Genomic DNA, 12,752 nt, shown 5'->3' on the forward strand with positions numbered 1-12,752 from the left:
TCCACAGCACACAGACACGTCACTACAGAGAGAGACAGGGGGACCCACCTTGAGCAATATGGATGTTTATTTATTTATAGTATCACAATAATGAGGAATGTTGAGGGAGGAATCCGTTTTTGTATCTCACCATAAAGAGCTAATTTGACCAGAGATGTCACTGATTTCATATGTGGAAGTAGCCAAGGTGTATTCATCCAGGGCTGTGTTATTATCTGTTTACATCTCTTATCTGATGGAGGATACAGGGGAGGGTGGGTGCCATTGTGATGGAATACTGATGGAGGATAAAGCGGAGGGAGGGTGTCATTGTGATGGAATACTGATGGAGGATACAGGGGAGGGAGGGTGTCATTGTGATGGAATACTGATGGAGGATACAGGGGAGGGAGGGTGTCATTGTGATGGAATACTGATGGAGGATACAGGGGAGGGAGGGTGTCATTGTGATGGAATACTGATGGAGGATACAGGGGAGGGAGGGTGGCATTGTGATGGAATACTGATGGAGGATACAGGGGAGGGAGGGTGTCATTGTGATGGAATACTGATGGAGGATAAAGCGGAGGGAGGGTGTCATTGTGATGGAATACTGATGGAGGATACAGGGGAGGGAGGGTGTCATTGTGATGGAATACTGATGGAGGATACAGGGGAGGGAGGGTGTCATTGTGATGGAATACTGATGGAGGATACAGCGGAGGGAGGGTGTCATTGTGATGGAATACTCAGTCCTCAGCAGGACACACTGACCCTGCATGACTGAATTCACAACTCTATATGGACACCAGAAGTAGTAAACTTTAAGTAGACGTTAGCTTGTGAGAGCTGTTGTGGACTCTGTAAGAGCTGTCATGGTATATCTAGAAGCCATAGGCTACCCTGAGGACAAAGTACAGGAAATGAGTTTTAGACACGTACATTATCAAAAACACTGTCAATGCATTCATCACTCCAATAGTCTTAGATGGTCTGGAAAAGGTCAACAGGTGAAGGCTGTTTTTACATGTATTGCAGGCTAACTTTATGGATGGATGAAACACCTGCCAGTGTTGCCAGACATACCGCATGTTTGCTAGAAAGCTCATGCATACCGGTATTATGATATAATAACAGCAATCACATCAGGCTATTTAGGCCTAAATAAACACGCTCTTGTTTGTATACATGTAGCTCTACCGCGTCTAGTACTTTCTGGACCTATCACATGAAGCGTTCATTTAGGTCAACAGCCCAGAGAGTTGCTTCACACAGTAAAACGTTTCGTCTGGCAACGTTTTGCAATAGAAACCGTTTACCGTTTACCGTTTACTCTAGGAACCAAACGGAAGCAAATGCACAGAGCAAACGGAACGAACGGGGAGGGATCTACCTGAATTTGTCCAATAGAAACTCTCGTTTTCTTTGAAACTGTTTCCTTTACAAAACGTTTCGCAACACACGAAACGTTTTGCAACGGAATTCGATTAATGAATACACCAGTGATAAGGGACCGGATTTGATATTCATGGAGCAAACCCGTGTAGGCCACATAGCTGGCCAAGTTTAGTCACATGCTTGTTGTTGTTGTTCTGGTAGCCTAGAGCTTTTCTGAATGGTCTGCACTCGATCTAAACCTTTCTCTCAATTCAGAGGCATCAGAATAATATTGTCCATCTTCGGATTTGTAATTACAGGATTATTCCAAATATTTAGGGCGTTTGATTCGAACGATCGCGACGCAAAGGGGAGTCAATCAAATACGCATTGCGTCCCTTATTTACCAACATGACGGAAGACAAACGAAGTGTCATCGAGGAAAATTTGCAGGGTAAGTTAATTGCTGTCTCATAGTGTATAATGACATGTTGCATAATGTGAATACAACGGACAGTAAGATCGCAGTATATTCAGGATGCCATGCTGTATCGTCTTCCTGAGATATGTAGCCTACGTCATTCTACATCATATTATTATGGTGAAACAGTGTTGCGCCGAGGATACACAATTCAACACATATGATTTGTTTGCTACATTGTATCAGAACAATGTTTCTTCAGCAGTGGTAGACATATGACGAAAGTCCGTATTCCGCGACCATGTAAACATTCCTCGTGTTGCCTGGCTGTCCTACATTAGACAGATCAGACACTAGGATAGGTAACGTTAGGCTATAGGGCATGCCTATAATAACATTGTCAGCTAGCTAATGGATGATGTAAACTCGATATTGATCTTAGCGCAGTGTTCTGATTTGCGTATTCTCAATGCTGTAATGATGCTATTTTTGGCGTTGTTCAATGCAGCTATGATAAGGAACACAACAAACCAGATTCTTCTGCCCATCCACCTGTTGTGTGCTTCTCCGTTATGTAATAAAAGGGAGGGGCTGAACACATCGCTTTCCTATTGAATAGCCAGCCTGTTAAGTGGGGGGGGGGGGGGCTGAACACGTCGCTTTCCTATTGGATAGCCAGCCTATAAAGTGGAGGGGGGGCTGAACACGTCGCTTTCCTATTGGATAGCCAGCCTGTTAAGTGGAGGGGGGGGGGGGGCTGAACACATCGCTTTCCTATTGGATACACACAGGAAGGAAAATGTGGGCAGAGGACAGGGACCATTGAGCAATAAGGGGGGCACAGACTGACGTGGGCACTGGGCAGGTGCTATTTAAAGAAGAACACATTTAGCAATGGCTGACTGTGCCATGCTATCTAGGCTAAACACACCTCCTCAACCACTCCCACTGTACATGAAGGATGTTAATACATGCTTTATGACTGGCCTATTATGAACCAGGTCTCAATGTTCTGCACCATTTTGTCATGTTTATTTTTCTTCTTTAAGGTTCCTGGGTGGAGCTGCACTTTAACAATGGCAACAGTGGTGGCTCACCAGCACATGGGGCTGCTGGTGTGGAGGAAGAGCAGGTGTCAGACTCTAACACTGAGCTACCAGGCTCTGCCACTGAGCTACCAGGCTCTGCCACTGAGCTACCAGGCTCTGCCACTGAGCTACCAGGCTCTGCCACTGAGCTACCAGGCTCTGCCACTGAGCTACCAGGCTCTGGGCTAGGTGCCTCTGCCTCAGTCCATGGTGGAGACCTGATGGCTGTGTCTACCTCTGCGTCGGTCCTGCCTGGGTCTCTCTCTGCCTCTACCCAGGGAGGTGACCTGATTCCTGGGTCAGGGTCTGCGTCTGCCTCAGTCCAGGGAGGGGTGGACTTGGAGAAGATGTTGTTAGACGCCCAGCACGAGTCAGGAAGAAGCAGCTCCAGGGGCAGTGTGCCCTGTGACAGGTGTCTCTCTCTACTCACCAATCACATACCATATAGACCATCACATGACCAATCAGGACAAAATCATTTTGGATTAGTTTTATACTATTAGCTATCTGAACACAAAGGACTAAGAGATAAGAGACACTGTCATGCACTGGAGTTATAATACAGTAGGTACTATAGTGACCTCTGACCTATTCGTCATCTGTACGAGTGCCTCTTTACATTCCAGATCAGATTTAATAGATGAAGATGAAGCCTGTCATGATGAAAACACAAGAGATCTGTCAAGAGGGCTCTTCCCCAATACTTATGTAGTCTCTCTCTTCCGCTGTGTGTCTCACCCCCCCCCCCGACTCAGTCCTCCGAGGCCCCAGACTCCTTTGCTCCGTCGGGGTTCAGAAGTGCACAGCTCAGGAGAGAAGAACAGCTCACAGGTTTGGAGCCCTTATCCAGGGACACCATAGAGATTCAATATGATATCATTCTATTAAACTCTGTGTGGGGCACTAATCTCAAAGTAGTTTGTGAGGCACAGCACGGTGGTTTCAAGGGTACTAAAACAAACAAAAAAAGTTATAACCTAATATTTCAAATTCTGCAATATATTGTTTTACATTCGTAGTTTTTCCACTCAGAGGTTGAGAGCAGAGCAGAAGACCAGTTTCCCCGTTGTAACAAATGAACAAATAAAGTATTTTTTTTTATATTCTGTTCCAGTCTGAGGAAGACTATCTAGAACGGAGACGTGAAGTGGAGAACCTGATGAAGAAGAACGCAGACTGGATCTGGGACTGGTCCAGTAGACCTGAGAACATTCAACGCAAGTTAGTACCCCCTCGATATATTCCCCTCAGTATCCCAGACAGACCGCTCATATCTATTACATGTGTTTTCAATTAAGTTCTGCTCAGCCCAGTTTGGAATAGAAAACAATAGAATATCATTGAATTGAATACAAATTCTATTCAATTCTACGCTATTATAGAATTAAATAGAATAGAACAGAATTTGATATTCCTTTCTACCCAAACCACTTCCAGGAACATTGTAATGTGCTCTCGTCTTTTGGATGCAGGGAGTTTGTTCTGAAGCATCCTAAACGTACCAACCCTCTCAGCATCAGAAACACCAGCGTCATGAAGAACGGAGGGATCTTCTCTGCAGAGTTCCTCAAACTTTTCCTTCCTTCTCTGCTCATATCCCACGTACTGGCCATCGGCCTGGGGTGAGTTATGATTCTAAAAACATTTAGAAAATAAAGCTAATTATGAAGAATGTATTGTTTGTAAGGGTAAAAGAGCAGAACATGAAATATTTAAGAGTTTTATATTCTCTTGTGTGTTTGTATGGGATATAATCTGCACTCTGTAGAGAGATTATAGTAACACAAATATAGTTTGATGATCAGTATACTATTTTGTCTCATCTCCACCATAGATACCAGGGGCAGCAGGTAGCCTAGTGGTTAGAGAGGCGAGCCAGCAACCGGTGGCCAGTTTGAATCTCGGGTCTGACAGGAAGAATCTGTTGGGAAGTGAGCTGGTAACCGGTGGCCAGTTTGAATCCCGGGTCTGGCAGGAAGAATCTGTTGGGAAGTGAGCTGGTAACTGGTGGCCAGTTTGAATCCCGGGTCTGGCAGCAAGAATCTGTTGGGAAATGAGCTGGTAACCGGTGGCCAGTTTGAATCCCGGGTCTGACAGGAAGAATCTGTTGGGAAATGAGCTGGTGGCCAGTTTGAATCCCGGGTCTGACAGGAAGAATCTGTTGGGAATTGAGCTGGTGGCCAGTTTGAATCCCGGGTCTGACAGGAAGAATCTGTTGGGAATTGAGCTGGTGGCCAGTTTGAATCCCGGGTCTGACAGGAAGAATCTGTTGGGAAGTGAGCTGGTGGCCAGTTTGAATCCCGGGTCTGACAGGAAGAATCTGTTGGGAAGTGAGCTGGTAACCGGTGGGGGGTTGCTAGTATCAGATCCTAGATGCCATTGCCTGTCATTGAGTCCTTGAGCAATAATGTGATCTTAATCTAAGTAGAATTAGAAGGCTATACTACAGTATTTTTTATCATCAACTATATCTACGTGCTGGAGAGCACACACACACACAGAGTTGGCTAGAGCTGCATTCTAGCAGATGTGTGTTTTAGCTGTGCTGCTAAAGCCCCAGATCAGATGTATTACGTTTTCTGGTCGCAGCTCACTGTGGGAAGAATGGAATGGTTGATCCACTTCATTCACCATAGTTTGAGCTGTGAGCCTTTAACGCACTGTGTATATGTAGGGAGAATGTCAATCTCTCCTGGCTCAAAGTTGAGGAGAGATTGACTGCATCACTATTGGTCTTTGTGCGAGGTGTTGAAGGTACAGACCTGTCTGTTCAAGCAGTTGGCACACAGTTCAGACACTCATCAGTACAACATAAGACATGCAGCCAGAGATCTCTTCAACAGTCTCCAGGTCCAGAACAGAGGCTGGGAAACACACAGTATTAAATAGAACCATGACTACATGGAACTCTGTCACCCAAGATTTATTTAACCTTTATTTAAGTCAGTTAAGATCAAATTCTTATTTACAATGACAGCCTAGGAACAGTGGGTTAACTGCCTTGTTCAGGGGCAGAACGACAATTATTATTTATTGGAGGTGTACCTGTGGACGTCTTTCAAGGCCTACCTTCAAACTCAGTGCCTCTTTGCTTGACATCATGGGAAAATCAAAAGACATCAGCCAATTGTAGACCTCCACAAGTCTGGTTCATCCTTGGGAGCAATTTCCAAATGCCTAAAGGTACCACGTTCATCTGTACAAACAATAGTACGCAAGTATAAATACCATGGGACCACGCAGCCGACATACCGCTCAGGAAGGAGATGTGTTCTGTCTCCTAGAGATGAATGTACTTTAGTGCGAAAAGTGCAAATCAATCCCAGAACAACAGCAAAGGACCTTGTGAAGATGCTGGAGTAAACAGGTACAAAAGTATCTATCGCCACAGTAAAACGAGTCTTATATAGACATAACCTGAAAGGCCGCTCAGCAAGGAAGAAGCCACTGCTCCAAAACCGCCATAAAAAAGCCAGACTACGGTTTGCAACTGCACATGGGGACAAAGATTGTACTTTTTGGAGAATTGTCCTGTGGTGTGATGAAACAAAAATAGAACTGTTTGGCCATAATGACCATCGTTATGTATGGAGGAAAAAGGGGGACGCTTGCAAGCTGAAGAACACCATCCCAACCGTGAAGCATGGGGATGGCAGCATCATGTTGTGGGGGTGCTTTGCTGCAGGAGGGACTGGTGCACTTCACAAGATAGATGACATAATGAGGATGGACAATTATGTGGATATATTGAAGCAACATCAAGACATCAGTCAGGAAGTAAAGCTTGGTTGCAAATGGGTCTTCCAAATGGACAATGACCCCAAGCATACTTCCAAAGTTGTGGCAAAACGGCTTAAGGACAATGTCATGAGAATTTTTCAATCCCAGTGATGATAACAATCACTATAGCTTTGACCACTTCCCCCTAGGTTGTAAAGCTAGGGTTAATAAGAATTAGGCAAAGTCCCAGATTTCTGCAAAAGGTTGGTTCTTTATTCGGAGAACATACTCAAGTAAAAAATGCCAACTCAGTCATTTTATAACTCCCACCCCCACCTACTTACACACACACAGTTTTATCACTTTTCTACCAGCCTTGGCAGTTTCTCGCCGTTCCTCTCCTCCCTAGATTAGAGGGGCCTTGGAAGGGCCCTCTTTCCTGTTGTTTTGTTTCAGAGTTATCACAAGTCGACAGTTCCGTTGGCCTTGAATGTTTCAACTCTAGCCAGCTCATATTGCGAAATAGTAACACAATGGTCTAGTCACACACATTATTAAATTATGACTCCAACACATTTCATACAATTATATGATTTCAGGGTGGAATACTTGAATCATTACTTTAAACATATAAATCCTTTATCAGACAACAAAGTCAAGGTATTGGAGTGGCCATCAGAAAGCCCTGACCTCAAACCTATAGAAAATTTGTGGGCAGAACTGAAAAAGCGTGTGTGAGAAAGGAGGCCTACAAACCTGACTGTTACACCAACTCTGGTGCATTGTGGGAAGCTTGTGGAAGGCTACCCAAAATGTTTGACCCAAGTTAAACAATTTAAAGGCAATGCTACTGTCGTGTCTTTGGCATCATTAAAACTTAAGACTTATTTTTATCAAATAACTAATTAATCATGTAACTGTAATTAACTAGGAAGTCGGGGCACCAGGGAAAATATTTAGATTAAGAAGTTATAATTTTCCTAATATAAGTTTCTGATATTTTAATATCTGATCAATTAGTCTTTGAATTAATGAATTATTCTTTACCTCACGTTAGTCTCATTCCAAATGTCGTAATTTGTTGGTTATCTGCACGAACCCAGTCTTCACTATGAGTCATCCATACATCAATTGTCTTAAATCATTTATTTACTAACTAAGTAAACCACAGAAATGCATAACAAACAGAAGATATGGTTACAAGGAAATTAAAGGGGAATGTGCCCTAGTGGGCTAAACCGACATTGCGGCTTGGTGGACAATAGGGAAGTGGGGGTCGACTGAGATAAGACACCACAAAGTTGATAATTATAATAATTGAAATGCTAATCCTTTGCACATGAACACTCACTCATTCTGGAATAATTGCAATCAATATATATATTTAAGCTCAGTGTGTCGTCCTGATCTCTGTTGAAAAGTTTGTTTCTGTTGCAGAGTTTGTCCGCCTGCTCTCTCTCTCTGCCGTGGTTAGAATGGGTAGTTCAGAGTAACATTCAGCTATGTCGTTATAGAATAGATCTTTCGGCAGTTGTTGGTCCTCGCATTCACGGGTACATAATTCCTAGCTGCAGACTAGTAATTAGTATCAAAGATTTGTTCTTATTCTGTTGGTATCGATAGTCTAAGAGTTTAACCACGTGGTATGGTTAAGAATTCAGCAAGAGAAATGCATGGTCTGCAAACCTTAGCCCTCTCGTGGTTATCGAGTTAAGCTGGTCTGAAGATAAATTCCCAAGGTGGGGTTTTATTCGGAGGAGCAGAAAGGGCCGGTCCCATGATGCCAGCTCAATGTCTGTGCTTATGGGCGGGCCTCTGATTTAGTCAAACTCCAAAGGGAATTGGCGTTTCCTTCATTAAACAGTCTAAAATCACATTACATAATTTCACAAATAGTTTCATCTTTACTCATTCATTTTATACAACAATTAGATGTAAGCCTCATAACTGAGACTCTTGTATAAACAGGGTTATGGTAATGTGGCTGTATTGTCTCTCATGAGTTTCCCAAAATTGTACCAAACGGACCAGTTCGTAGCTGGATTCTTCACCAATCTTTTATACATTCTCCAGAACATGAATATTGTTCGGTTGTCAAGTTCTGTGAGGTGGAAGAAATTCCTTTGTTCTCTCTATGAAAACTCACCATCTCTTATACTCTGGCCATGAGGAGAGGATCTCCTCCAGGAATGTATGACCTGTCTAACAGAGCCTGGTGTAAGGAGTATAGAGAGGGAGAGGGGGATGGTGCTCGCTGTACCCAAAGAGGGCAATGTCATGACACTACCAAATACTAATTGAGTGTATGTAAACTTCTGACCCACTGGGAATGTGATGAAAGAAATAAAAGCTGAAATAATTCTCTACTATTATTCTGACATTTCACATTCTTAATATATAGTGGTGATCCTAACTGACCTAAAACAGGAAATTTTTACTAGGAATAAATGTCAGGAATTGAGAAAAATGGAGTTTAAATGCATTTGGCTAAGGTGTATGTAAACTTCCGACTTCAACTGTATGTGGTTGGGATACGACTGTGATACATGGTTGGGGATACGACTGTGATGCCTGGTTGTGTCACCTGGCTATCTTGAGATGAGTGCGCTAGCTGTGGGTCTCCCTGGATGGGAACATCTGCTAAATGACTACATTGTAATGTAGTGCTGTGTGTTTTATGTGTTGTTTCCTGTTTGGACCCCGGGAAGAGTAGACCCTGCCTCAGCAGCAGCTCATTGGGCGATCCTAGTAAATAAAATAAAATACACTGGGGACTGTATTTTGATGTTCTTTCCCCTCTGTCCTCAGGGTGTACATTGGGAGACGTCTAACTACCTCAGTGACCAGTACCTTCTAAAGGGACACTCCGCTGGACTGGAACAACATGGTTTTTGGCACCAACACCGTTATTATCTTCCACTGCTGCTAGGGTTGAAGTGGCGCTTATTAGATACAGATAGGCAACATCTGTCATGTGTACCCCAACTCCACTGAATAGATGGCTCAAAATGGCACCCTATTCCCTACATAGTGCACCTACTTTTGACCAGTTCCCATAGGACTCTGATCTAAAGTGGTGCACTATATAGAGAATAGGGTTCCATTTGGGACACACATCCTTTTTGTTTTCCCCTGGCGGTGAGCAGTCCACCCTGCCTGTATCTGTATTGTACCCCTGTGAATACTGTTGGCTTTTCCCTTAGTTCCCCAGCGCTGCTTTTAAAAACCACTGCTCCACTGGAAAGTAGAGCCCAGTGTCCCTCCTCCATCTCACTGGGTAGGGGGCCATCTTATGATCAACGTTTAAGAGCCATCGTTATCAGCTAGCTAGCTAGCGTTCACTGTCAGTCATTTTCAAGCCATTTTATCTTGCTCTGAATTGAGACATTTTCGTAGTAGCAGACTTTTGAGATAATGATATTAGTTAAAAAGGTGATGATACAGAAAAGCACTGTGAATTTCTCAGCATTGAGATATGTATGGGGAAGAAAAGGGAATGGGTTAGACAAGGTAAGCTGGAAGTTGTATTTGAGGGGGCTGTTGCTTGATTGTTTTATCAGAATGTCCTTGGTTGGGGAAAAAGGGATCAAGCCATTCAACCAAAACGTTATTTCTGACCCGGATTCTTCTCATGGATCATGAGGCCTTAATAATAAAACAAGGTTTCAGCCAAAATTAAAAAGGTTTGAAATAGATAAACCTTGAAAGTGTTTGAGGAAGTATTGGAGAATCAATGTATGGAGTATCTTCCATTAGATCCCAGATTAGGTCAAACAGGAAGGAGCGTAAGGTTTTTGGTTCTGTCGGCACCTTTCAGTTTGTTGGTATTATTTTTCACTCAGGGTTGTTTTCAGTGACAACAATGTGTCACATTCACTGAGTATGCATGTGTATGGTTAGAATTGTACATTGTGTACATTAGATGTGGCACTATGTAAACCAAACGTGTTATGGTTGGTGGCATGTTAATTGTCTACATAACCATTTGAAATACACTAAACAGATTTTCTACCACTACTGCATCAGACCACATCTCCATATCAAAAATTTTAGGGGAAAATATAGACTTTCACACTTGTAATTATGAGGGAATTTAGAAATCTTTATTTTGATTTACTTATACTTCACTCGAATTAAGTACGAAATCTCAGTATCCAGAATGCTTCAGTATTTTTGTTCTAAGAATGAAGAGAGTAACAGAGGCTTCCGAGTTATGCCTTGAAAAGGCATTACCAATCTGTTTCTGCATGTCTTGTAGAGCTGGTCACCATGTCAAGTGTATATGTGAATTTGAAAACTGTTTTGTATGAACAGTTGGAACTGTATCTGAAAAATAAAATGGTTCCATTATAAAAATATCCATCTCTGTGCTCGTTTCTGTAAACAATACAAGGAAAACGCAATTATCCAAAATGTCAATACATTTTCCTAAAATTGCCTTTTTCCAGCAGTGTATTCTCACCAACGATTTGTACAACAATGGGTCTTTCATACCAAATGGATATTTCAAACGTGTACCCTTACCATGCCAACAAGTAAACTCCTATCACAAATAACCAAACAGATTAATACATTTCCACAGTGTTAGCATTATAAAACAAGGAACATGGTCATTCAACAGAAGGCTGTAATTCACCCCGACTAGTTCCTGATTTAAAGAGCATCACAACGACACCATTTTGTACTTTTAAACCTTAGATTATTCTTTCAGTGATTTCAGACCATTGTATATTGCCGGGTGATATTGTATACTGGGTGTACAATAACAAGTACCCTTTCTTCATGAAGGTCGTGGTTCCTTTGGAGTTGACTGAACGACTGCTGGCCAGTTTTGTCTGGAGGAAGGCAGGCATTCAGCAGTTGTGTCTGGTCTGGTCGAGTTCCTGCCCGACAACATTGCAGACACATGCCAGATTTTACAACGCCTGGATAGGTATTTAACATATCGGATAACCACATCATATATAGCAATTTGTTGCTCTAGTGCACAGTCAATGACGTGGCAAACAACCATTGGTTGATGAAACGCAATGCCTGCACATCTAGTTGGGCAGGAACGACCTATGGCTCTCCCAATCGTCTTAAAAATCGCTCCTCTACTAGTCTCTTATCTACACTGATTGGAAAAGACTAGACAGGTCTCACCATGAAGCTGGCTTTCATCTGGTCAGTTCTTCCAGATCAGTACAGCTGAAGGAGAGGATGATGTCTGGATAGTAGAGACACGACAGTTAAACATCTTCCTCTTCTGCAGACCGACCGCAGGATCCTGACTGTACCAGAGTTCAGACAGGACAACAAACCCATTCAAGCAAAAACTAAAAAAGGACAGTAGTCTTCTGTAGAACATATCGGATGCTATTACACAACTTAAAACATGGTTGGTACAGTTGAAACTTGCAGGGGGCATCACTGAGGGTTTCCTCCTCGAGAGATTAAGGCTGTAGAATCCTTCTTAAAGCCACCCTGTCTTACTGGACTACAATGTATCAGGATCTAAGATAATACGGCAGGTAGCCTAGTGGTTATAGTCAGGTAGCCTAGTGGTTAGAGCAGGTAGCCTAGTGGTTAGAGCCAGGTAGCCTAGTGGTTAGAGCCAGGTAGCCTAGTGGTTAGAGCCAGGTAGCCTAGTGGTTAGAGCCAGGTAGCCTAGTGGTTAGAGCCAGGTAGCCTAGTGGTTAGAGCCAGGTAGCCTAGTGGTTAGAGCCAGGTAGCCTAGTGGTTGGAGCCAGGTAGCCTAGTGGTTAGAGCCAGGTAGCCTAGTGGTTAGAGCCAGGTAGCCTAGTGGTTAGAGCAGGTAGCCTAGTGGTTAGAGCCAGGTAGCCTAGTGGTTAGAGCCAGGTAGCCTAGTGGTTAGAGCCAGGTAGCCTAGTGGTTAGAGCCAGGTAGCCTAGTGGTTAGAGCCAGGTAGCCTAGTGGTTAGAGCCAGGTAGCCTAGTGGTTAGAGGCAGGTAGCCTAGTGGTTAGAGGCAGGTAGCCTAGTGGTTAGAGGCAGGTAGCCTAGTGGTTAGAGTGTTGGGCCAGTAACCGAAAGGTTGCTGGATTGAATCCCCGAACTGACAAGGTAAAAATCTGTTGTTCTGCACCTGAACAAGGCAGTTTAACCCACTGTTCCTAGGCCGTCATTGTAAATAAGAATTTGTTCTTAACTGACTTGCCTAGTTAAA

The 12,752-nt window shown here is 43.3% G+C and overlaps 1 protein-coding gene across 3 annotated transcripts; it reads left to right on the top strand.

Annotated features, from left to right (window-relative positions):
- The first annotated feature begins 1,452 nt into the window (after positions 1–1,452).
- Positions 1,453–10,943, top strand: LOC106577374 (BCL2/adenovirus E1B 19 kDa protein-interacting protein 3). 3 transcript variants are annotated; one of them, XM_045701111.1, is made up of 7 exons: positions 1,460–1,810; positions 2,827–3,000; positions 3,043–3,277; positions 3,621–3,696; positions 3,980–4,086; positions 4,338–4,487; positions 9,394–10,943. In XM_045701111.1, exons 1-7 carry the CDS (start codon positions 1,768–1,770, stop codon positions 9,440–9,442), a joined length of 834 nt encoding a protein of 277 aa, XP_045557067.1. In that variant the 5' UTR covers positions 1,460–1,767; the 3' UTR covers positions 9,443–10,943. The 3 variants fall into 3 exon arrangements, with proteins under 3 accessions (XP_045557068.1, XP_045557067.1, XP_045557066.1); XM_045701112.1 differs by having other exon boundaries at positions 1,453–1,810; positions 2,827–3,277; positions 4,380–4,487; XM_045701110.1 differs by having other exon boundaries at positions 2,827–3,277.
- Positions 10,944–12,752: the final 1,809 nt, after the last annotated feature.

The sequence above is a fragment of the Salmo salar genome, chromosome ssa18 (genome assembly GCF_905237065.1).
Source record: "Salmo salar chromosome ssa18, Ssal_v3.1, whole genome shotgun sequence".
NCBI lineage: Eukaryota > Metazoa > Chordata > Actinopteri > Salmoniformes > Salmonidae > Salmo > Salmo salar.

Excerpts from the sequence above, each read along its gene's own strand:
- LOC106577374 (XM_045701110.1), top strand. The coding sequence starts at position 1,768 with ATGACGGAAGACAAACGAAGTGTCATCGAGGAAAATTTGCAGG. Across the intron at positions 3,697-3,979 it reads GAGAGAAGAACAGCTCACAG|TCTGAGGAAGACTATCTAGA; the intron begins GTTTGGAGCCCT and ends ATTCTGTTCCAG. Across the intron at positions 4,087-4,337 it reads CCTGAGAACATTCAACGCAA|GGAGTTTGTTCTGAAGCATC; the intron begins GTTAGTACCCCC and ends TTTTGGATGCAG.